Consider the following 26,017-nt stretch of genomic DNA (forward strand, 5'->3'; position numbering starts at 1 on the left):
ACAGAAGCTGAGCGCTAACAGCTGTCACCTAACAGGCGCTGACAGTCGCCGCCTGTGCTACATCCTAAGGAAGGACTGATCTCTCTGCCTGCCCTTCAGAGTCTCCAGCATACACGGCTCCATCAAAGTCCACCTGAGCTGTGCGGTGCCGCGCTGGGAGCATGGGGGAGAAGCTCCCCTGCACTTTGTGATACTGTAAGAGAGTGACCACTACCTGCTCAGAGACGTCCAGGTGGCCAGGTGGTGGTGCTGGACAAGCAGAGCCAAAGGTGGCAGAAGAGAAACACCCTGACTAACCTGTCTGGGAGTCCCAGTGTCTGCTTTCTTCCTGGGTGAGTGCTGGCTGAGACTTATACCCAACTCCCCCTCCCTCCCTCCCTCCCTCTCTTCCCATCTCCATATACATCTATATATCTACTGCCTGTGTTCCCACCACACTACAGCCTGCCTGAAGGTCCCTGTGTTTGCCTCCTGAGTAAGTGCTACCTGAGAGCCTCAGCTCCATATGTATATATATATATATATATATTTCCTGTGTCCCACTTTACACTACGGCCTGTCTGGGGGTTCCCGTAAATGTCGTGTATAGTGTTTTTTTAAATATCTGTTTTGGAAGGGAGTGTTTTTCAATTTGACATTGGCAGCTGTGGAGCTTCCACACTTTCACCTTTTCACCTGAGGGGCTGGAAAGTGGGTCGGGGAGTAGGCAGAATGTTTGCCTAGGATGCCGACAAACCTTGCACCGACCCTGAAAATCCTACAGCTCTAAAAACACCAAATCTATTTATAAGTATCTGATATCTGCAGCATCAATCCTCTAGTCCTTCCAGATTATAGAATTATTTTCCTAATCTCTTTTGATTCACAAGAAAGCCCTGAGACAAGGCATTTCATTTTACTGCTTTAAAGATCTTTAGACATAATGAAGCCGATGCATTATTAAAGTTCATTCAACGCGTTGTACATACAAAGAGTAGCACACATTTACAAGGCAGCGTGACTAAGCGGAGATGCTCCATTCTAAATGTGTACAACATCTATGATTCACTATACACATTGACACAAATTACCACGGGGCACACAGTCATGTCAAATGGAAATCTTACAGAATGAGAGGCATTTATGAAGCTAATGTGCACCTGTTTCCAATTAATTACAGTACTGTGTGGGCTGCTGTAAGGAAGACCTCTTTAAACTATTGAAAGTGATTTGGAAAACAGATTCAAATTAAGGTTGCCGAATAGTTAAATGAATCTATATCCACCAAATAGTTGGATGTAAGTTTCTTATTTTCTCTGTGCTGTGTTAACGGGTTGTCTCTAGTCTTCATTCAGCACCAAACTCATTCATGCTGAAGACAAGACAAAAATAGGAATATAACTGAAAATTGCTAAGTCATACCTGAGTTAAACCATGTATCTTATTGCATGTGTCTTCTTTACATATCATATACATGTATATATGGCGGCATGTACACAGCAAATAGAGATAGCTACATTTTACTTGAGCTCTGTGCTCTAACTCCCACATAACCATCTTTCAACAAATATAAAATATCTAGGGCGAGATGTATTAAAGTTATTTTCGGAACTTGGCCCTAATAGCTAATGCCAGTGGCATTGGCCACTGTAGCCCATTGGCTATAATATTGTAAATTGGAACAGAGATAGTGACTTCTAGCGCCATGTGCACTACATTAAGACCGCACATGGACATTACATCAGCCAGGTCATAAACACGGAAGGGAAGACTTCGCCCGGGGCAGCTGGATATCGCAGAGCTATCTCTTTGGATAGGTTGATTTTGGTGTCACAATCTTAGAGGTTGTACTGGAGAACAAAGGAGTTGATTGTAATGGATAGGGTGTACAGTGAGAACAGAGCCATGTGGTAGCCTAACAAGTAAAAGCAAGAGGAAGAAATAGAGAGGAGAGGCAGGAAACAAGCCAGGAGAAAACATTGCCAATACAATGAATAGTTGGGTTAATTATGTCATAGTCTGAAGGAAGTTCCAGGAAGAAGAGCATGGAGAAGTGACCATTAGATATAGCAGAGAGAAGATCTCCAGTGACTTTACTCATTGTAGTGGAATGAAAGGCACATAAATCCAATTTTAGAGTGTCCTGGAGAAAGTGAGAGGAGAGGAAGCTTGGAAGCCACTATAGACAAGCTGGGTGGTTGTTTGAGAGGCAGGTTTAGGAGAGTTGTTTGAGTGTTGGTAAGAGAGAGTCCTTAAAGAGGAAGAGGTCAGTTGAGAGGATCATGTTGGGGCTAGGTGCATGCAGGTATTTGGTGACCATCTATACACATCGAACCCGTCTATATACTGCACCCGTCCACTTCGCTCAACAAATGCATGCCGCCTCTCTTGCCAACTGATTACTTCCTCCCACTCCCGCATCCAGGATTTTGCCCGTGCTGCTCCCTCCCTTTGGAGCTCTCCCTATCAGACTCTTCACCTCACTGCATATCTTCAAACGGGCTCTCAAGACCCACTACTTCATCAAGGCCTTCCAGCTCTCATTGTAACCCACCTCATGCTCTTTCCTCCCTATCTTCCCCTTCTGTGTCATGCCTGTATGTCTGCCCCTCCCCTTTAGAATGTAAGCTCTCACGAGCAGGGACCTCTTCCCTCATGTGCTTCTCTTTACATTTTCTTCTACTCCTTGCTCCCCATAAGGGCACCTAACACGACTGCCAACTCCGTGCTGCTTATTGTGAGTGTTTAATCGCTATTCCAGCAATGTATATAAATCGTGTCCTTGTCCTGCACTGTAATGTACTGTAAGTTACTTGTTTCTTGTTCACTTATTAGTTCTATGTACTATGTAAGGCGCTGCGGAACACTTGTGGCGCCATATAAATAAAGGATAATAATAATAATAATAGCCACACCTGTGAATATGACATTGCTTTCAATATGTTTGGTGTATCTCATTTACACTGGTGCTCCCAATTTATTTCCATCCACTAACCTTTAGCTAAATCACTGCATTTAGGGACCATTGAGAAATAGTTATGTCTTCAATATTTATCTTTTGCACTAATTGGTCTCTGCAAGGATGTCGAAGGAATAAAACATACGATTATAAGAGAAATTATACTTTTATGGTGCCTGCAAAACACATTCAAGAAATGCATCTGCTAGACAATTATTTATAAAAGAAATGTCTGCGATATCGTCTTAAAATTAAAATAATAATTGGATTAACACCTCGCTGGAATTTCCAATGAAAGCAGAAAATGTTTGTCTGTAATAGATACTTTGTAGAAAAGTCTGGTAAAGCCATTTATAGTGTAAGTGATTATGAGGCAATAATTTGGTTGCATTACAATGAAATATATATATATATATAAAGTTAATTTGTTTCAGTTCAGCAAGAATATATTTTCCAGACAATTCATTGCCATGGATACATACAGTGCATGTGATTTAGAAAAGCCAACTAAGAATCTGTCATCAGAATACCTCTTAAATAACTGGGCACTAGTGGTTATTGCATGGTGCATCCTACCTCTGTGTGGGCGCTGTTATGTGCGTTTTGTCTGAAATAAAGCAGATTTCCTGTTTAAAAACCAATGTTATATTTTTGATGACAAGTACAATATCCACATGCTCCTCAAGTATGTGCACCACAGCCTGTCTGATGATCGCCGGGACCTACATCCAAGTGTGGAATTTCCCACAGGACTCTAAGATTTGCTTCTTCACAACTGTCTGGGAGAGTTTTAAATAACAATCAGAAAATCATCCGATCATGGCGTGTTTATTATCGACGGAGTTAAAATTTATTATCTGGTTGATTAATGGGATCGGTTTCATGGTTGACGGTTACCGTGTCGACATTCGAAATGTCGACACAGCAATGTCAACAGTAGAATGTCGACATGGTTCGACATGTCGTCAGGCGCCATATAGACTAGAGATGTGCGACGGACCATTTTTGCCGGAAATTGGATTTGGCTCTAATTCATCGTCCGGTTTTGGATTTGGATTTGCATTTTTTTTCAAAAATTTGTTCCTAGAGTATTATTAACCTCAATAACATTAATTTCCAGTCATTTAAAGTCAATTTTGACCACCTCACAGCTGCATGGAGTCAGACCGGATTTACGCGCACGTTCTGGGGTACTACAGTGTACTGAGGTGCAGTGCGCAGAACAGTACAAATACAACAATTTATTTTTTTTTTACTTATTTAAAAATTTTTTTTTTTTTTTACTTTTTTGCTGACAAATGTGGAGTCACACTGTGAACGCAGTGGGTGGGGCCTGCAGAATAAGTGCAGCACCAATGTGATGAAATTAGACTAATTAGACTAAGGGGACTGGACACAGCACAGCCACTTAGAGATGGACACAACCCCTTAGAGATGGACACAGCCCCAGCAGCACAGCCCCTTAGAGATGGACACATCCCCAGCAGCACAGCCCCTTAGAGATGAACACAGTCCAGCAGTACACTTGGACACCGCAGAACAGAGCACAGCATGCAGAAGCGTGACTCGACTGAAGTGAAATGACGCAGAGTCCCGGCCGCGGCTCCTTATATGGAATCTGAAACCCGAGAGAATCCGATGCTGGGAGGATGGTGTTCGGCCTTGATCTGACATCCGAGCCTGGTGGGAAACCTCGAGCCAGGACTTGGATGTGGCTCTGATTAACAAGTTCGGAGCGGTCCGGATTCAAGGTAATCTGGACTGCTCATCTCTAATATAGACATACTAAGAATGTTGACATGTTCACATTGTCCACATCTGAAATGTCGCCATGTGAAATGTCGACACTCAGAATGACGACCGATAGGGTTATGCACCGCCGGGAGGTTTAGGCTATGGGAAGAGGTTAGGGATCGGCTGAAAGGGGATGCAGTGTTAGGGTTAGACATTAGGGGGAGGTTTAGGGATATAGAAATGCTGGTCACATGGCTGCTAGGACCTGGAAGATGACACTAGAGACGCCACTCCCACCGGGACCAAGTAAGTGACTGCTGGGCCACCAGGGACATTGGGTCAACATTCTATCATGTCGGCATCAGTGTAGACATGATGAATGTCAACATGGTCACTGTCGACATGCTAAGCATGCTGGCATTACAGCCATGTCGACACTCCCGCGTCGACCTGAATGCATATCGACATGAGAACTGTAGACCAAACGTACCACACCCTTCATTACCACTTCTACAAAGTTTTTTCCTTTCTTATAGGGAAAACATGTGCTTCTATACTTCTGGTGTCCCTGTATTCTCGGATACTTGCACAGACGCATAAAGGCCTTATCTGTTGCATTTATAGATCAGTGAGTTCTGTGTACACATGTTAGGAGGGCTGTCATGCTACTGTAGTTGGTCACTCAAAGGTCTGGCAATCCTTCACTGTCTATGAAAAGGTTTAGCTTCCTGGATGTTTCTTTATTACACAGCATTATCTGATTGTCTTGATTCTGCAGCAAATCTTGTATCCCTTAACCCTGTGTTTGTTCAACTTTACTAGAGATTGCAGGTAAGTGACAAGACTGCACATTTAACCCAAAGGCAGAAAAGTATCTTCACAAAGATGGACTATTCTTTAATATAATCTGCTCTTAGTTTTGCAGTAATGTCGATCGAGATATAATTGTGGCTGGAAGAAGGAGTGGAAATGTCACTTCAAAGTCCATCTTATTATTACTGTACATTAGGCTCACCCCCTTCATTCATTTCTAAGTCTGTGTGTCTCAAGAAAAATACTGCAGAATACATGTTCCGGGTTGGACTGGCCCACAGGGTTACAGGGGAAACACCCGGTGGCTCCCACTACCTGAGGACCCACTCCCGCCTCTAGAGTTCAGGTTCCAGACTGTGCATTCAAATTATACATTGTTACTCTATCAGAGGGTCAGTTACCTGGTGGAGCAGGACCACTGATGAACATGGGTGCTTGGTTCACTTCTATAGAATTTACACCAAAATTCACCTACTGTATCCTTTAATGTTTTTCTCATAAGTTCGCAAAGTGAAGGTGAATAATTTCACGTGAATTTACTAAAATCCTCTTGCCGAGAGATGTGCTCAGATAAGAGTCCATTCTGGCTGAAGAGCTGGCAGCAGTGTGATGGCATTACGCTATCCCACTGCTACCTGGTTGCGTGTGTGGCCATCGGCCGCCGCATGCGTCACTGGGGGGGCGACAAAGAAAAATTTTGCAAATTAGTAGCCAATAGGCTACTATGGGGTAACGCCTTCTGGAGATGGTGTTATCCTATCGAGGCCAAGCTCCGGAATGAAAAGTATTCTGGAGCTTGGTTAATCTGACAGCTCCAGAAATGGAGGGACCAAAGCAGATATCGACAATATTTTCTGCTTTCCCTCCTTCATACATTCGGGTAATCATTATTTGCGAGTATCCCCGGAAAACAGGTGTTTTCGGGGGATATTCCACAAATAATTAATTATTTGATAAATAGGCCTCTAAGACAGCCTCGAAGGTGCAAAAGTCATCCCTTTGAAAGTATAAGTACTTATTTAATTTAACAGTATATATTAAAGTATATAATCTAGGACAAGAAAGAAATTGTCAACTTACAATAATTTTACATTTTAAAATAAATTTACCATTTTTTTTTAAACATCTCACATTTTTACTTCCAATTTCACGTGTCCTTGGTTGACATGTGCAGGCAATGTTGATTAAAGTGAAACTACTCTAAGGCTAAAAATATTTTTCTGTGTTGCCACCCAGAGTGACGTGCACTATTTCTCCTTTCTTCTGCTGGCAGAATAGCCTTGTACACCTTGGAATTAATAGGAAAAATAGCTACAAAACTAGAGGACACTGAGAAGTTATTAAAATGAATATTCAATATATTGTGTTGAAAATGTGACATAAGTTTTTATTTATGATTTATCATTTATTACTCTATAAACTTCACAAAACTCTAGAATAGAATCATCTGGCGAGAACCAATATAATTAACAGTGGCCATTGATTAATTCATACTTACTTATTTTTTGTTTAATCTCTTGGGAGATTTCTAGGAGGGAACATATCGGTAGCCACTGTGGGGGTGGGGCGTGATGCCAAGATTTGCGGGATCATGCAAAGGAAGCATGGCCATGATGAAACGACTGATCAAGAATCTCACCCCCTCATTGAACCTATCAACAGTCAGTACCATTTGAAGTATAGGACAAAGCCCTAACAATGACAAAAAAACTCAAATTTTTATCAGCCATATACTGTAGCTTTTAGCCCATTAATACATATACCTTAAGTTCACTAAACATGGTATGATTTTCCGCACATATGCATTTGAAACATGCTATACTGATTCCTTGCACAGGTACATATATTGAGCCTGATGCAGTACTGGAAGCAATTGCATCCTAAATCTTCCTAGACTCCATAATTCAGGAGCCTCCTGGACATTCCAGGAGAGTAGGAAAGTATGGAATAATTACACTAGAAGGCACTTGTAGCATATGTCCATTGTTCTAGTATAGATTACCATATTATTAGTAATAAACTAATAATAATATAACAACAATAATAATATTAATAATGATTAACATTTAGGGAATCTGCATTAAAAACACATAGAATTGTCTTTTAAATTGACATTTTACATACCATAATTTCCCATATAATTTTTCTTTTTCTGGTATTACATTTTAGTCATATCATAATAGCCGGAATAGAGTGAGCTTAAATAAAAAATTAAAAACACTATAATATGATAACAACAGTATCCAATTTATTTTTAAAGGGTAAAAAAAACAGTAAGCTGCAAAGCAATAGTAAATTCCATTGATCTTGTCTGATTATGCCATTCTGTTCTCCAGGATATAATTTAAGAATTGTGGCTGGAAATGAAGAGAGAAACAAGACGTGGTGCAGCTGGAGAAAGTTTCCTAGGTGATCACAGTTTCCAGAAAGACATTACAGAACATAAACAACAATTTGGGAAGTGTTTTCCAATCTGCACACAAAGCACTGGCTGTAACAGTACAGTACACCACAGCACATTTGTTCCCTGTGTTCTTTTACATATCACAATCTTCTGTATTCTTTAAGAAATTCCATTAACAAAAAGTATCAATTTATCTCAGCAAACCAAAACCATATTGGATAAAATAACACTAAATGAGGGTGCAAAAATATTTAAAACACTAATAGAATTATGTGAGAACATGAGATGTGTGTTAAAAATGTATTTGCAGCATCTCAGTCGTTGCAGTGATTAATTAACTTTTTAGCCCTTTTGTGTTGCCCTACCCGTCTCCTAGTGTATGTGTGATCATTCTCAGGACACACATTTCCATTAGCAGGTATATTATTTACTGTAAGAATGTCAGGAAATGTAATGTTTAGTACTGTATGGCCCTTGATGTTTAGCTTTTGTTTAGCCCTTGTCCATATGTCTGTTTATTCATAACCAGTAGAGCAATGTAACACCTCACAGAACAAAAGATCCCCTAAGTTAATTCCCACCTCTCCAGGAGACGCTCAGGATTTACACCTCCTTCCATTTGCCTGCTTTTGTGCTTCACGGGAGCCTGGCAGACTCCATGGAGCCAACCCAGCAGGTGTTCGTAAGGGAAGTAACATCTGGGGGAGGTAGGAGATAAGGGACGCCCACCAATCAGGAAACGGTGCAAAGCCCCTGGGTGGTCACAATATCGTGGGAAATTGGAAGGTTTCAAAAGAGGTCACCGAAGGCAACTCTGCATGTTAGTCGCTGACTTTGGCTAAGAGGTCTCGCTCTGCTGAGGTGCTAGTGGAACGCATCACCAGTTCTGTGTGGATTTATACTTTGGAAATTCTGCAAGGACCTATACGCTATTCACTGCTGTGTGTTCTGTGATTAGCTTCTACTGTATGGGATCCTGGAAACGCTTGGTTGGACCTAGGGACTATCACTGCTGTGTGATCTCTGATAGTTGCTACGTGTGGGGTCCCGGAAATGCTTGAGGGAACTTATACGCTATTCACTGCGCTGTGATCAGTAATAGTTTCTACTGTGGGGACTGAGGGTCTCTAGCTATTTCGTGGAATTGTTCTGGGACGTTATACTCTACTGGGACTGCCTCTGTCCGGACTACTACCTGTTTATTGCCTGTTCACTGTATTTACTGCTTGTCCTGACATATCTATTTCTGCGTGCTGTGGAAAAGTAAACCATCACTTTGGTTTCATCTGCTCGGTGTCTGGGTGAGTGAGAGAACCCCGTATCCTCACAATTATATACTGAGTAGTTAAGTTGCTGCTTCCATAGCAGGGTCAATCTGTGTAACCCGCAAAATAAAAATTAGTAAAAGGTAGGAACAGTATGGCTTGGAGGATCATTTTGGCCTCTTGATAAAGTCCTTTTAGATGAAACACGTTAAGGTCTCAGACGTTGCGTATTTGCTTGACCCTTAGACTGCCTGGTCGAATTCACCTTGGATGGCAGGAGGTGGAATAGTGCAACGTCTAACTTGTGTCCAGCTTTTTTGTCAGATGTGCTTCATACCAAGAATAAATACAAGATGAAACAGTATTATGGGGTAGATGTACTAAGCCTTAAGGTGTATATCCACTACACGAGTGTAGAACGACTGTACGATTACAACATCTTAATCGTTGAATTGTTCATCATCCTGTGCAGTGGATAATGTGCCCACACTGGATGTTATGTCGTTCAGTGCAGGCACCGTCCATCATCCCCGAACATGCACAATCTGTCGATATCGGCAGGTTGACCTGCATTTTCAGGCGATGACAGATGCCAACAACGACCAGCGGGAGCGTGCATCGCTGGTCATTGCCAGCATATTCACTGCACGATTAATGAATGATTGAACGATAACGATGTCGTAATCGTCCAATTGTTCATTTTTATCTTGGATATGCGCCTTTAGAGAGAGATTAAGTACCAACCAGTCAGCTCCTGTCATTTTTCACACAGCCTGTATGATGGCAGTTAGGAGCTGGTTGGTTGGTACTTTATCTCTCTCCACTTTATCTCTCCCCAAAGCTTAGTACATCTCCCCCATACAGTATATTCCTTTTTAAATGTTTCCTGTGAATATTATGGCTATTTTCTGCTTGGATTAGGAGTGTTTTTTTTACATCCTACCCAGATAATATCCCCATAACAAATTTAATTGATACGTGTCTTATTTACTTTTTAATTGAAGCGTGCACATGCTCGTGAATTTAGTGTCCTTCTTTCCCTCCTCCTCTCCAATTAAACCGTGATTGTGTCCAAGCGTATGGGATAAAATCATAAAACATGCAATGGGTGGTATTGTTTCATTAAATACACATAATCAATAGGTGCATTAATTAATCAGCAGTAGTTCATGAATAGTCCCAAATTATGGCAATATCGTACCGAACTCACACTAAAACACCTGGGGCCAAATGTAATAGGGTGAGAGTTTAGAAAATGTGAGAGAAAACTGTCACATTTTTAAACTCAGCCAATGTAATAAGGTCACAGAACAGACAAACTTGCATGTTTTTCAGACTCAAAAAACGCTCAAGATTTAAGCTCTCATCCAGGTGTTTCCTGTTTTGAAAATACAACTCGATCAACGTATAAGTGTGAGAGTTTTACTGCTAAACTCTTATGTTTTCTAAAGTCTCACCCTATTACATTTGGCCCATGGTGTCAGATACATAAAGGTAAATTTTCTTTTTCCAGTGATGTGCAACATCCACCAAAAGGAATATGTAAGAAGATAGGCTTACCCCAACTCACTTATACAATGGTAGAGAAAGGTGCATAAAGGTTTCTTTATAAGTAAATTTTTAAGCAATAAATAATTTCAATGTGCGTTCCACACTCACAGAAAATAATGCCAATTTCCTCCTCTCTGGGTTTCTTTATATCCAATGTGAATCCATATTCTCCTCGCAATAGATAAACAATGGGTATATGCAGATCAGACCCAAAGGACAAAATATCCCATCATAGCAGAAAATGGTATGTATCATAAAAAAGTTGTTACATAAAAATTACCATGCAGACTAAGGCAAAACATCCATTCCAATAAAAAAGGAACCCAGACTGATCTAGATGAAAGTAGACGGTGGATTACCTTGAAGTCTGCATGGAGAAAAAAACAGTTCCAGTCCCAAAGGCATTTTGTCCTTTGTTTTGGAGTTCATTAAGTCCAAAACAGGACGAAACGCGTTGGGTCTGGAACTGACTGCACATCCCTGATTCCCCCAATGGACAGATAAGCTTTATTGATTCTATATGTTGTACCTGCTCTGTTTTTTGACCTGTTATGAAATACTGTGTTTTTAACCATCAATAAGTGTCCATGTAGGATCTCTATCTGGGACTAACTAGTTCCCAACTATGTGATCATAGTACTATGTATGCAACATTTATGGTCTAAACGGTACACACTATGTTTTATTTTATTGTTTTGTATTTTCATATCTCCATTACCATTGGTCATGAGACTGAAGACATGTTGAATGAGATAAATTGTTAACACTACCATCCTTTTGTTTGATCTGCACCTTTTTAGATTGAATTTAATCACCCATTACACTTGCTTGCACACTAGGAGGCACTGTTTTCTTTATTGATTCATAAATATATATATATATATATATATATATATAAAATGTATGTATGTATATATATATATATATATATATATACATATATATATATATATATACACACAACAAATAAATATATAAATATAGATTTATTATAATGTACGGTGTAAGCCTTCTATACCATGCGTGCACTATTTTTAGGCAAAGAAATAGACATAATCAAATAAATGAATGCTATTATATTAAATATAGTTTACTATAGTTTTAATTTTATCCCCCTAAATGAACCATACAAAAATGCGTGGGATGAATTTATCAAGATGCAGTTTTGCAAAATTGACAATTTTGAGTGAATTTTCCAACATGGATTAAAATGCCACTTTTATTAAAGGCAAAACACACTCGCCTTTAATAAAATTGCCGTTTTAAATCCCGTCTGCAAAATCAGCAAAAGTCTGTGATTCTGCTAATCAGGAGCATGCTACATTTTGACTGTTCGGTAAACAATTATATGCACATGAGCTTGCTATGTAATACCAGGACAAACCAAACTAGAACAACCCATTTTACTTGTTACATGATAAACCTAGTCTTATGCGAATAGCAATAGCCAGATTAATTCAGCCCTAAAATGTTAACTACGATAAAATATTATCTATGGCAAATTTATCAAAATAAATTACTGCAACTGAAAAGAGTGCAGAGAGGGGCTACTAAATTAATAAGGGTTATGGAAGACCTCATATATGAGAAAATACTCTTTTCAATTTCATTACACATTTCATTGCATTGAAGAAAAGGCTGTTGGGGAAGATATGATCATTTTATATAATTAAATTAGCTTCCAGAGCAGCACACCTCTCTGGCTAAATGTTCAGTATCAGACCTTTGCAGAGGACACCTATTCTGTTGGGAAAAAAAATAATATCCTGTTGTGGAAAGAGTTCTTTACAGTAAGAGTGGAGAAACTATGAGACACATTGCCACAGTACTGGTACAAATGGACACTGTGTGTCGGAAGGACTCTAGCTCCTCCTACAGGATTAGTAGCAATTGCTAAAGACAGTGTGTTATTTCCGGGAGTGTGATGGCCACGTATGGCCAGTATGACTTCATATCAGATTTTTTTTCCCATCTATATTGCATGGCAGATTGGATTATTATATTGTGTAGAGATTTGGATGATAAAGGGTCTCATGTACAGTTGAATGTAAATGCATATCGCAGGGTGTTTTTGCACTGCTCATACTGCGATCTCTCTGCGCAAAGAGCTGCGGAATGGGGCTGACGCAGCCCAAACACATTGAGGGCGAGTTAATGCCCTATACAATCTATGCGGAGAGGAAAAAGCTGCAGATATGTATTTTAGGAGGCGTATCTGTTGGTATAATAAAGTGCAAAGTGCAGATCGCCCTAGCGCAACCATAGATGCCGCCGGGGTACAGATACTAGGGAAAACCCTAGTTCCCAAAAATAATGGTAAACGTGGAAAGTATTGGTATCTGTCTAGTGGCACATCCTTAATATTATATAAGAAAGGTGGGGAAATGGATATAAACACAAACAATAAATAAAATTGAGATACTTCCTGCCTTTGAGGAAAGCCCAGCTGCTCGAAACGCGTCAGTACCTGCTGCAAGTTACTTACTTGCATCCAGTACCCTAAAGGAGCCAGAGTTATCATTAGACACGCAGAGCAGCATCCGGAACTGCTCTGTATACACACCACTGTCTTATATACTTCCACCTCCGGTACGGGTGCCTTTTTGGACTTTTCACTAATACCACTGCATATGCATGTCATGTGATTTTATTAATACACCACAAAAGAAGGTAATGATATCTCACAGCGCTCTATTTTAAATGCAACAATGAAAGATATAGTCAACAGTCTTGTAACCAGAAATCCTTATCTTGTCGTAATTCCTTATGATTCAATGGATATACATCCTTTGAAGATGGGAAACAAAACTTGCAAATACTCTATATTTCCTCCGTGATATCACTGATTGCCCACATCAAAGGACAACAACGTGGATGTGTATCTCAAAGAGAATAGGAGAAAGGCAGGACATAGCATAATCGCCTTTAATCAAATGGTGTACACATATAACAAATGAACAAACATACATAGACAGGAATCCCTTAATGTGGTAAAAAAACACAATTACCAGACTGGCTTTCAGAACTTTGGAAATTAGTTCTGGAATAGCATGATGGAAGAAACATAGGATGCTCCCTTTTGTTTCTGCTGGAAACGGTCTGCCACTCAAGCGGATTCCTTAAAAAGCCAGATTCCTGGACGGCCGGACTGGGACTAATTAGGCCCTGGCATTTTAAATCACACATGCCCATCTTGGGGGTCAATCCTATTAGCCACGATGATCTCGCCGGAGCGAGTCATCGCGGCAGTGGCCGCACTTTACGGCTGCCCGGATTCGCCTAATATTGCTCGCAGCCCCATAGGGCTCAGAGAAAAATTATGCGAACCCTGGCTTGGGTAGCGAAGGGTGCGGTGTCGTTGGCGGCATTTACACGCCGTTGCAACAACACATCACACCTAATAGGATTGACTCCTTGGTGTCAGCATCTGGTTCCTGTCTCAAACTCCTCCCCTTGCTATTCCTAACTCTTCCCACTGCTTAGTCTATGCTCTTACACATAGAATTAATATTATAACAACATAAAAGTGTACATTATTCTCTGTATTAAAACACACACAACAGTGCACATCCTGCAAGGGATTTAAACATATGTCATGGTCAGACATTTGGGGCCAAATGTAATATGGTGAGAGTTTAGAAAATGTGAGAGTTTAGCAGTAAAACTCTCACACCTAGGGCTCTATTTACTACAAGCCGCATATTGAATGCGGATTGTAGTGTGATATTACCGAGTGAATTCGCATTGCGAATTCAGGCAATATCACAGGGATTTACTATAAATCCCTTGCAGGGACAGAGCTTGCGATAAAGCTCTGTCCCTGCGGATCCCATCCGCACTCTAGTCGCGGTATTTTCGGAAAAAATACTGTGACTAAGAGCCCGCGCATGCACCAACCCACCGTCGCTGCTACCCCCCACTGACGCTAAGCCCCGCCCCCGGCACTAAGCCCCGCCCCCGCGATCGCGGACCCCCGCGACCCCCCCTCCCTTCATTACACTTACCTGCATCCTCCTGGCCTACGGTGATCTTCTCCGGGCTTCCCGATCAGGTGATCTCCAATACTGCACTGGGGCCCGAATTTTTCATTTTTTTTTTTCTTTTTTTTACAGCAATCAGCTTGCGGTCTATTTAGACCACATAGCTGATTACTGGTACCGGCTCCCGCCTCTGCTCTCCTCGTTAGAGCAGAGTGGGAGCCCGGTAACCGGTGGAGACCCTGGATAACGCCAGCTCCAGTTGGCATTATTATCACAGGGCTTCCCCCGGTATTTTTTTACAATTTATTTTTAGTAACTATGGTCGGATCACATTTCCCATTACAATTATGGGAAATGCGATCTGCTTTACTAAAAATAAGTGATAATTAGGGGTTGGAGTAGAATTTTACTAATTCTACTCCAATTGCCCTATAGTAACTACAGGTGAAACTAAAATAATGTGAAAAGGGTGTGAAAACACCCTTTTTCACTTAATTTTAGTAAAAATAATGTTAATAAATACAGCCCCTAGGGGCTTATGTATCAAAGCTTGATGTGAGATAAAATTGTGAAATATATATCAGCAACCAATCAGCTCCTAACTATCATTTCTTAAACACAGCCTGCAAAATGTAAGTTAGAAGATGATTGGTTGGTGATATATATCTAACAATTTTATCTCACATCAAGCTTTGATACATAAGCCCCAAAGTGAAATAAGATAAGGTACCAGCCAATCAGCTTCCAACTGTCATTTTACAAAAACAGCCAAGTGACATGGCAGTGAGGAGCTGATTGGCTGGTACTTTATCTCATTTCACTTTGTCTCCTAACACTGCTTACTGTAGTAAATAGACCCCTAAATCTTGAGAGTTGTTTGAGTCTGAAAAACATGCAAGTTTGCATGTTCTGTGACTTTAATACATTGGCTGAGTTTAGAAAATGTGAGAGAAAACTCTCACATTTTTAAACTGTCAACCCATTACATTTAGCCATTGGTATTTGGTTGGTTCGGTTAGGTAAAACTGGGTAATCACACCCAAAGAAAAGGGAAGGCGTTTTCCCAACTGACCAAGCACTAGTTTAGCAGTTGTAGAGGATTAGATAGTGATCACTGTAGGTTTTTTAGGGCAGGGGGTGCTGAGCACAGAGAAGGAGACATCTGTGCACACCAATGCAGAGCTGTTACTACTCATTTTGGTGACCTGTGTACATAAAGAGCATTGGTGCCGCTCCCCATAACCTAAGCACAGAGGGTGCGCACCAAAGACGAGCACTGAAAAAAAAAAACAGGTGTTGGCTCGCTGGGAAGGGGCGTGACCACACAATAGTACCCCCAATCCAAATTATGCCACACAGTAGTGACCCTTTGTCTCATTCAGGGCTGGTTCCAGGGTTCGGAGCACCTGTGCCGGCCCTTGAAAGTGCGCTCTAACATAGCACGCGGCTTCGCCGAGCGTGACCGATTTGGGGTGTGTGGCCTAATTAACATAGGTCACGCCCCCTGTGTGACGTTATTTGGAGGCGTGCCCGCATGACACGCCTCTAAATAACGTCAGGCTGGGGGTAAAGCCCAGCACTCCGTCACTGGCTGGGCTTCCCCCAGCCCTCTCCCGTCAGTGAATGGTTGCCGCGCGCATGCGCGCGGCATGCATTCACACTCCGGGGGTCCGGCACCGCCACACAGCTGCGGTGGTGGGGGTCCCCAGCCTCCCGATTTGACCACCCACGGGCCACTTCAGCCCGCGGGTGGAACAGAGGGACAGTACTGTCCTGTTGAAATCGGGATGCTGAAGAGGGGTGCCGCCCTCTACGGCTGGCGCCCCTGTGCGACCGCTCAGGTCGAACACCCCTAGAGCCGGCCCTGGTCACATTACAACTAGGGATAAGCGGGTTCGTATTTACTCGGTTCTTATCGCCACTTTACCGCAAGTTCGGATTAGTTCGGATTTATTTTATTGGCTATCCAAAGCATGTGATAGCCGATAGCCAATAAAATGGAGTTTTGAGAACCAAGTAAATCCTAGTAAATCCGAACCCGCTAATCCCTAATTACCACCGACAGTTGTGCACTGATTGGAAGTTAAAGGGTGGGTGAGGACGGGGACACTAAAGGGACTTACAGGGAGGGCGAGGACGGGGACATTGAGGGGGAGATACAGGGAGGGTGGGGGCTAGGACACTGATTGGGGTTACAGGGAGGGTGAGGGCTGGGACACTAAATGGGGGTTACAGGGAGTGTGATGATGGGGACAATGAAGGGAGTTACATTGAGGGTGAGGGCACTGGGGGAGATACAGGAAAGGTGAGGGCAGGGACCCTGAGGGGAGTTACAGTGATGGTGAGGGCTGGGACACTGATTGGGGATTACAGGGAGGTTGGGGGCTGGGACACTGGGGGTTAATGGGAGGTTGAGGGCCGGGACACTGATTGGGGATTACAGGGAGGGTGGGGGCTGGGATACTAAATGGGGTTAAAGGGAGGGTGGGGGCTGGGACACTAAATGGGGGTTAAAGGGAGGGTGATGACAGGGACACTGAAGGGAGTTACAGTGATGGTGAGGGCTGGGACACTGAGGGGGAGTTACAGTGAGGGTGGGGGCTGGGACACTGAGGGGGGGTTACAGGGATGGTGAGGGCTGGTACACTAATTGGGAGATACAGGGAGGGTGGGGGCTGTGACACTGAGGGGGAGTTACAGGGGGGGTGAGGGCAGGTACACTGTGGGGGAGATACAGGAAAGGTGAGGGCAGGGACACTGAGGGGGAGTTATAGGGAGTGTGAGGACGGGGACACTGAGGGGCAGATACAAAGAGGGTAAGGGCTGGGACACTGAGGGGGAGATACAGTGATTATACATATAAGTAAATAAATAAGGTGCACACACTTACCTGATAGTGTTGGTAGTGCCCCCTCTCCTCTTCAGGTTCCAGGAGATGCAGCTGTGGCATTGGGTCTCCTCCTGCTCCTGTAGTAGCGCTGCTGCTCCTCTTTTGCACTTCCAGGTCTTCCTTTCACACAAAGCAGGCAGGGGGGCGTGTCAGACAGTAGCTGTTACTAGAGGTCCCACTGGTCCTCTAGTGTCTGCTGGCAGAACATGGCCAGTGGACATAGAGGACTAGCGGGACCTCTAGTATCATTACTTTTATTAATGTGAAATAAATGTCTTCTCTCCGGTGGTGGCCATTTTGGGAAATACATTTTGTATACTGTAGCATCCAAACGGACGCCAAACCAGCCCACTTGACCATCAGCCCTTCTGGCATTTGATACCGACCTGACCCCACCTCTGTGCAGACCACACCCTAAAAAATTGGACACCCCACATCACTGTTCACACCCCCTGTAGCAGCACAACAATAGGCCCTTCATAAATTTCAGCTCTAGGCCCAAGTGGACTTTAATCTGGTACTGGCCACGGCGGGCATTTCCCAGGTGATTTGTACAGTGCTGCTGGCTCCAACACTGGACTCCAGAGAGGAAAGTATTGAATAATTGGCTGCAGGGTGTGGGGTATGCACTGCACACCCTGCACCCATTATAGATACGCCCCCGATCCCAGCCCTTCTGGTTGATTGCCCCTGGACTGGAGGTGGGGGTGATTTTTATAGCGTTGTTAAAAATTATAAAATATTAACCAAATGTTTTTTTTTTTGTTTGTTTTTTTCATTTAATAAAGCTTCAACTTAGCACCAGAGCCTAGTTCTAGTGTAGGGATCGAAGTCAACACACCTAGCATTTCCCTAGTGCTGGAACAATAAAATAAATATGTTTTAAACCCAGTTCACCTGATCTTTGTAAATGCGCTCACCTCTGAGTAGCCTGAACGATCGCGGTGTGGTACAAATTGTTGAGGGCGCGTCATGTTCAATCATAACATCTTTTGGAGTAATTGCACTGACACGGCGCCCATCTCCATACGGAGTTTCTTTGCCTACATAGGGCTGCTGCAATTCTCCGATGGTGCGACCAATGTGCAACCAACGGTGTGTCTTAATATGCACAGCGGAGGATTAGTGCCGCAGCCGGTGGGCGTCTCTGTACAAAGTCCATCGGCTGCAGCATTAGCAAGAACATGAGGTCATGCTGCGTCAAAAGCTGATGCAATAGTGTGCACCTCTGAATTGGGTCCATAATGATTCTAGCAGCCATAACCTAACACAGCCTAACAGCAGACTAAGCCTAACAGCAGACTAAGCCTAACTGCATCATAACCCCACCACAGCCTAACCCTAACTACAGCCTAACCCTAACTGTAGCCTTACCCCACCACAGCCTAACCCTAACCGCAGCTTAACCCTAACTGCAGCCTAACCCCACCACAGCCTAACCTGAACTGCAGCCTAATCTTAACTGCAGCCTAACCCTAACTGCAGCCTAACACCACCACAGCCTAACCTTAACCACTGCCTAAGCCTAGCTGCTTCATATCCCCACCACAGCCTAAACCTAACCGCAGCCTAAACTTAACTGCAGCCTAACCATAACTGGAGCCTAACCATAACTGGAGCCTAACTCCACCACAGCCTAACCCTAACTGCAAACTAACCCTAACTGCAGCCTAACCCCACCACATCCTAACCCCACCGCAGCCTAACTCTAACAGCAGCCTAACCCTAACTGCAGCCTAACCCTAACTGCAGCCTAACCTCACCACAGCCACACCGTAACAGCAGCCTAACCCTAACTGCAGCCTAACCCCACCACTGCCTAACCCCACTACAGCCTAACCCTAACTGCAGGCTAACACTAACAGCAGCCTAACCCTAATTGCAGCCTAACCCCACCACAGCCTAATCCTAACCTCAGCCTAAGCCTACCTGCTTCATAACCCCACCACAGCCTAAACCTAACCGCAGCCGAAGCCTAACTGCAGCCTAACCCCACCACAGCCTAACCCTAACTGCAGCCTAACCATAACCACAGCCTAACCATACCCTAACTGTAACTGCTGCCTAACCACAGCCTAACCCTAACTGCAGCCTAACCCCACCACAGCCTAACCCTAACCACAGCCTAATGCTAACCACAGCCTAACCCTAACCACAGCCTAACCTTAACCGCAGCCTAAAACTAACTGAAGCCTAACCCCACAACAGTCTAACCCTAACTGCAGCCTAACCCTAACCACAGCCTAACCCTAACCACAGCCTAGCCCTAACTGCAGCGTAACCTTAACCGCAGCCTAAAACTAACTGAAGCCTAACCCCACAACAGTCTAACCCTAACTGCAGCCTAACTCTAACCACAGCCTAGCCCTAACCACAGCCTAGCCCTAACTGCAGCCTTACCTTAACCACAACTCAACCTTAACCCTAACTGCAGCCTATCCCAAATTGAAACCTAACTCTAATCTTTACTGCAGTCTAACCCTAACCACAGCCTAACCCTAACTACAGTCTAACTTTAACCACAACCCAACCTTAACCCTAACTGCAGCCTATCCCTAACTAAAACCTAACTCTAACCTTTACTGCAGACTAACCTTAACCCTACTGCAGCCTGTCCCTAACTGCAACCTAACCCTAAACACAGCCTAGCCCCAACACTTAAATGGACTGTTGACATTCTGCTTGTTGAAATTCACAATATTGACGTTATGACAATATGCCTGATTTGGAGATGTACGCTGTAGCTATGTATGCAGCGGCTGTGCTACAATATGCAAAAGCTGCAGGAGGCATCTTAAATAATAAGACATCCACTGCAGGCTTCTCTTATCTGATGCTGCATCCGGAGATGCAGCCATCGGATCAACTGAGTGACTATCTGACATCTGAGTAACCCTCAGGTTACTTAGGATGTCAGGAAAATCACGCTGCTGTGGAGGGTTACATTGCGTCCACGGACACAGCCTTTGACTTCTGCACACCCAGAAAATGGGGTTGACACCCCCACGTTTTCTGGGTTGCTCAGTGTCACCGCCCCTTCCCACCCCCAAACAGCCGCAGCATGTCAATAATGCTGCAGCTTAGAGGGCGCTGTGCCCCGTCATCGCAGACACAGATTTGCGCAGCGCAGATTCTGCACAAACATCAGCGATGTACCCAAAACATAGGTTCTGTGTACAATTCTGAATCAAGCACAATGTCAACATTATGTCCATGTCAACATTCAGTCGATGTTGAAATTCTGTTGTCGACATTCTGAATGTCAACATGATGGCTGCATACTCTGCATCTTCTCCCTCACTTTATCGCACTTCGGTAATCTCACACCATAAAAGCAAATCTCCTTTCTGCACTGCTCCACAAATTGACGCACGCTGGCGTACGTACAGTACTGATCATTTAAGCTACGGTCAGCAGCGTCGGGTTCGGGGGCGAGGCCTATTTGCAGGAGGCGTGGCCACTCCCCCTTAGGATAAAAATAATGTAAAAAATGTATTTTTGCAGAGCCACATAGCGGCGCTGCACGCTGGGGAGGGGGCGTTGTGAACCCCTCAGCCCAGGGTAAAAAAGCCAGGAGGGGAGCACGATCAGTGTGATCGCTCCCCCCAACCCACATAGGAGACTGCTGCGGCTGCAAGCAGTCCCCCACTGCAGCCCAGCACAAAGCAGCGTCTACTGGGCTGCTGTAAGGTAAGAGGGAGGTGGGGTGGCGCCGGACTCTCCAGCAAGCCCAGGCCGGGGTAATTAGTACCCGAACGCCCCCCCCTCTCGGCGCCCCTGGCTACGGTCACACTGGTGGGCAAATTTTATGCTTAAGATGTATAAAATAAGTGAAACACATGGAGTCAGACATAGAAACAAAGTGATGGTACCAAATGATAATGTACATACTGTATCTATTTTTAGTTTTATGCATATTTAACTTGTGTTTCATTGCAGCAAGTTTTCCTCTTTACATGTTAAGCAGAGAGCACTGTGAATGCAATGAGATGCCGTAATGAAGCATTTGCACATACGTTTGGCTTGCAGAAGATAACAAGGGGTGTTCAGCACCAGTCGCACACCCCTTGTGACGGCCCTGCCATTAGAAAGCCTATAATTTCCTGCCTGGTGATGAAAGCTCCTGAGCCAACTGTTAAACCCATATAGAGTGATTATTTAAAGATTTAACTGTTTTACCTACTGTATATCCCCACAGATTAGCTCTAATATAAATCTATTAAATTTAAACATTTTAACAATATTTGAAACCTTTTTGGATAAAATGACACAATGATAAAACTTCACTGTTAAGCAAACTCAAGTACCCAAGAAACAGCAAAGTGGCTCCAACTCCTCTTCTGCTTCACTTCTGCTTCACTCATTATAATCAGCCTCAGATCTTAACAACATGCACTAGGGGCCGTATTCAATTAGCGGCGAAAACAGAAATTTTTTGCCAAAAAACAGGCGAAAACGCAATTGGCGAAAAAAAACTGGAGAAAAGTTTCCTCCATCCCAGACCAGGAGAAAAAAAATGCAAAATCCCTATTTTTGGCTAAACATGTGGGGATTTCTTTCAGAACCCTTTGGACACCCCCCTAATGATAAATTACCCCCCCCCAACCCCCCAGAAAAAATCGTAAGTTGCGCACTTTGGTGAATTTGGGGTAAAAAACCCGCTGAAAATGGTTTTAATGTATTGGGTCTGATTTTTCAGGGGGCGCCATGGATGTGTGAAGTGTTGTAAACATTGCATGCGGTCGCAGCTGGTGGTTTTTTATGGTTTTTAAAATTGTGTTTTTGCGAAACGAAAATATACTTGCACCCATTTTAACGTACCCCCAAATTACGTGGAACACTAATTTCCTGGAAAGAAATTGCTTTGTATTATTTTCAACGGTTTGTATTTTTTTTCACCCAAAATTGCGCGGTCATTTTTCTCCAAAGTGCACAACTTACAAAAATTTTGGGGGGTAATTTATAATTAGGGGGGATGTCCAAAGGGTTCTTAAAGAAATCCCCACATTTTTAGCCAAAAATAGGGATTTTGCATTTTTTTCGCCTGGTCTGGGATAGAGAAAACTTTTCTCCATTTTTTTTTTTGCCAATTGCATTTTCGCCTGAGGTGCCCATTTTGAGCATCTTTTGACACTCAAATTCCACTTGGCGCATCTTTAGATTCAACCGTCGGTTGCACAGTCGAAACTTGCACAAGCCCCATGCTAGGTTCAAAACCTCAGTCAGAGTACGGCCTCCAACGTGCACGATTATGCATCTGAGTTTGCGACCACTTCATTGACATGTCGCAACACTCCCATAACATGCCCATCTCTGTGTATCCGCATTGCCACCTTACTCTCAGGTCCTAGTCACTGCCCAGGTACAGCCAAAACATTTTCTAGATATTTCTGGGATGGTGCCTCTGAATCCTAAGCGCAGCTCTGTGTGAACGGAAACAAATGGTTCATGAACTGCGTCTGACATCGACATTACATCAGACCCAGATACAGGCCCATAGACTCTGGAAAACACCTGCTAAGATCAAAGACCGAACCTTGTACTTTGTCCTCTGTATTAAGAAAACATTTAAAACACATTCTCACAGCCTCCCCGCAGCATAGCATAGTAAGTCTACAAGTCTATCTGATATTGTATTGATATGCGATGCACACATAGGCACGGAGACTATGGACCTGATTCAGAGCCGCTCGCATGATGCGGCCACTCGCTCCCAGCGTATGCAAATCCAGCGCATGCCCAGCAAGGCAGACGATCGTACGGCAAGGCATTAGCACGCCCACTATGTCTTGGCGAGCAATCACTTTGTGTATGCAGACGCCCACCAGCCATTCACAAGATGCCCACTTGCGCACATCATCTCCAGGAAATGCATGAAAACATTGGTACATCGGGCACCATCGTATGTGCTCGCAGCACTTGAGGTTGACTATACCCTGCAATGCGAGTACTTCAGTGTGAAATTCCACCAAGTGATGTGAACTATGACGCTGCCTGTTAATTATGCACGCCTCTGAAACGGCGTTGCAACACTCAGGCATGCCTGCGTTCGCACCTCCACTCCCCCGTTAGTAGTGCCCTGCCCGTTACCACCCACAAACGGCCACTCCTGTCACTCATTCAGATGGGCTGTCTATGATCGACGAGCGAGCCCTTCCAGACCACTCGCAGTGGTTCACGCACGCGCATTTGGATGCATACGCATGTGCAGATTGGAAATATCGGCCTCGAACGAGCGAGCGGCCGCTTGCGAGTGGGTCTGAATCAGGTCCTATATTCAGTCGTTTGACACTGGGATTTGAAGTCGTTGGAAATAATATCTGGTCGCAGACTGAGATTTTTTTCACAACACATCGTAACAGTGTGGAATTATATCCGGTAACAAACTGAGACTCTTGTGTATTTTACGTCAAAAACACAAGTTTCGTACGATCCGGAGGAAGGAGTAGATAAACCTTAGGGGTATATACCCAATTTCCAATTACCTACAGAGAACACTGAAGTGACCTGTTCCAGTTACAGGAAACGATTCTTATTACTCATATCATCTATCCAGGATGGATTTCGCTTGAGACTTTACTTACAAACAAACTATTATAGTTTTTATTGAAGTGTACCCGCATTCAGCGGGACAGTCCCGTTTTTCTGGAACTGTCCCGCCCGCGGGCCGCAGTATCCCGCGGAGGCGGGGAAGTTGGGGGATGCATACACTATGCTATGCAGAGCAGCGGGTAAGCAGGAGCAGAATAGATGCCGTGCGCATGCGCACAGCATCTGTTCTCTAGTGTAGGGAATGATTGGGAGCTGCCCAGCATCTCGGAGAATGCTGGCCACGCCCCCACAGTGATGTAAACGGGGGGTGCCGCAAGGCTCTGCCCCATTTCCCCGATGTGCCTCCCCTTTTGTGTTAAGCCCCGCCCCCTTTTCGGCCACGCGTGCCTTCCTGTCCCTGCTTACAAAGCTAAAATGTTGGGAGGTACTGTATGCATACAACCAGGAGGTTTTACAGTAATACAAACCATATATTGTTGCCTTCAAACATCCTTTCTTTCTTCTTTTCTATGTTATTTCAAAAGCTCATCTAACAGGGGGCCAATAGATGGAGCTGATATCATAAATGGTTATCTAAAATTGTCTTAATTTATTACTACATTAGTGCAAACTAGGGGCATTATATATATATATATATATATATATATATATATAGCTGTTACTATCACGATTAAATTGCTTCTAGCAGACTTTATAGCACAAAGAAAGTATGCAACAAAACAATAATGGTAATTTCCAACTAACCCACTCTAACAAGACATTGAATAATTCAGAATACTTGAAATATAGTTGCAGAGAAAGTGGTATGTCCCTAATGCACAATATTAATCACAATGAACACAATGAACAGATTGCTCAAAAACAAAAATAGAAGATTAACAGTGGAGTATAAACTGTATCACTTACATTCCTTGTAAACGTTGGACCATTTTATCATTTGATTCCTTTTTTTTTAATCTTGAAGATGTATATTGATGCTCCAAAGTGTCCGAGGCTGGAGAATCCATTGCGCTTGTCCTACGGCGTAACAGTCACATCCACAATAAGTCCCAGCAAGTGATAGCATTCCTTAGCCCATGTTATGCCAGCAAACCAATGCATGTAGAATTAAAAAAAGCAAAAAAACGAAAAAAATAAAAAAAACCTATTCCATTACGAGATGCAAAGGGTTAAAGAGATTAACAAAGATCATTTTCTTTTCTTTTTTTATTATTTTTGTTTCTTTTTGTTTTTCTACCGGAATGAAACTCAATGGATAATTCCAGGGATTTTGTCTCCAGTAGAATTCAGCAGTTTGAACTATCCTCCTGCTCTGATAAGTAGCGACAGTGCATGTAAGATGGTAAGAACACCACCGGCTGCCTGTGCGTTCAGGCACTTCCCACATGCAGTTCAGTATTACAGTTGTGTGCACTGAAGCACAAAGGCAGTTTGCAATATCCAAGGATTCATTGTCATTTACAATAACGGAGAATTACTTAAGCTCCCCGCAAGAGACAGATTTATAGTGGAGAAATAAAAGCACTCAGGCAGGAATACAAAAAAAAAAAAAGAAGGAAAAAATAAAATAAGCCAAAATAATGAAATCTCCCAGGTAAGATGCAACATTGAATATTTTCTATTTAGATGCTAAAAAAAAAGTTAACTGTTTAATCTGAGTTTAAAAAAAAATTGCTTTAATAAAATGATATATCAGTAGCTCTTTCGGGCAGGATATATAGATCAAGGGATATGGCTTATTTGGTCCTGAAATCATTTAATGATTATTTATCTTCCCTTCGCAGCTCTGCACAGTAGGTAAATGCCAGTTACACCGATGATGATTGCAGCAGCTGCTACACATAAATTCATGTCTCTTAGCCTCAAAAGCCTCTAGATCCTGCTGCGAGA

The 26,017-nt window shown here is 43.2% G+C and overlaps 1 protein-coding gene across 1 annotated transcript in view; it reads right to left on the minus strand.

The window, feature by feature from the left end:
* Nucleotides 1-25,413, minus strand: part of PDE1A (phosphodiesterase 1A) — a 344,517-nt gene extending 319,104 nt beyond the window's left edge. Inside the window, exon 1 of the mRNA XM_088476422.1 lies at nt 25,034-25,413. Within this exon, the coding sequence (XP_088332548.1) occupies nt 25,034-25,134 (101 nt within the window). The 5' untranslated portion in view covers nt 25,135-25,413. The remainder of the gene's footprint in view (nt 1-25,033) is intronic.
* Between the last annotated feature and the right edge of the window lie 604 nt (nt 25,414-26,017).

This window comes from Taudactylus pleione, unplaced genomic scaffold, assembly GCF_031769625.1.
Source record: "Taudactylus pleione unplaced genomic scaffold, aTauple2 ptg000188l, whole genome shotgun sequence".
Taxonomy (NCBI): domain Eukaryota; kingdom Metazoa; phylum Chordata; class Amphibia; order Anura; family Myobatrachidae; genus Taudactylus; species Taudactylus pleione.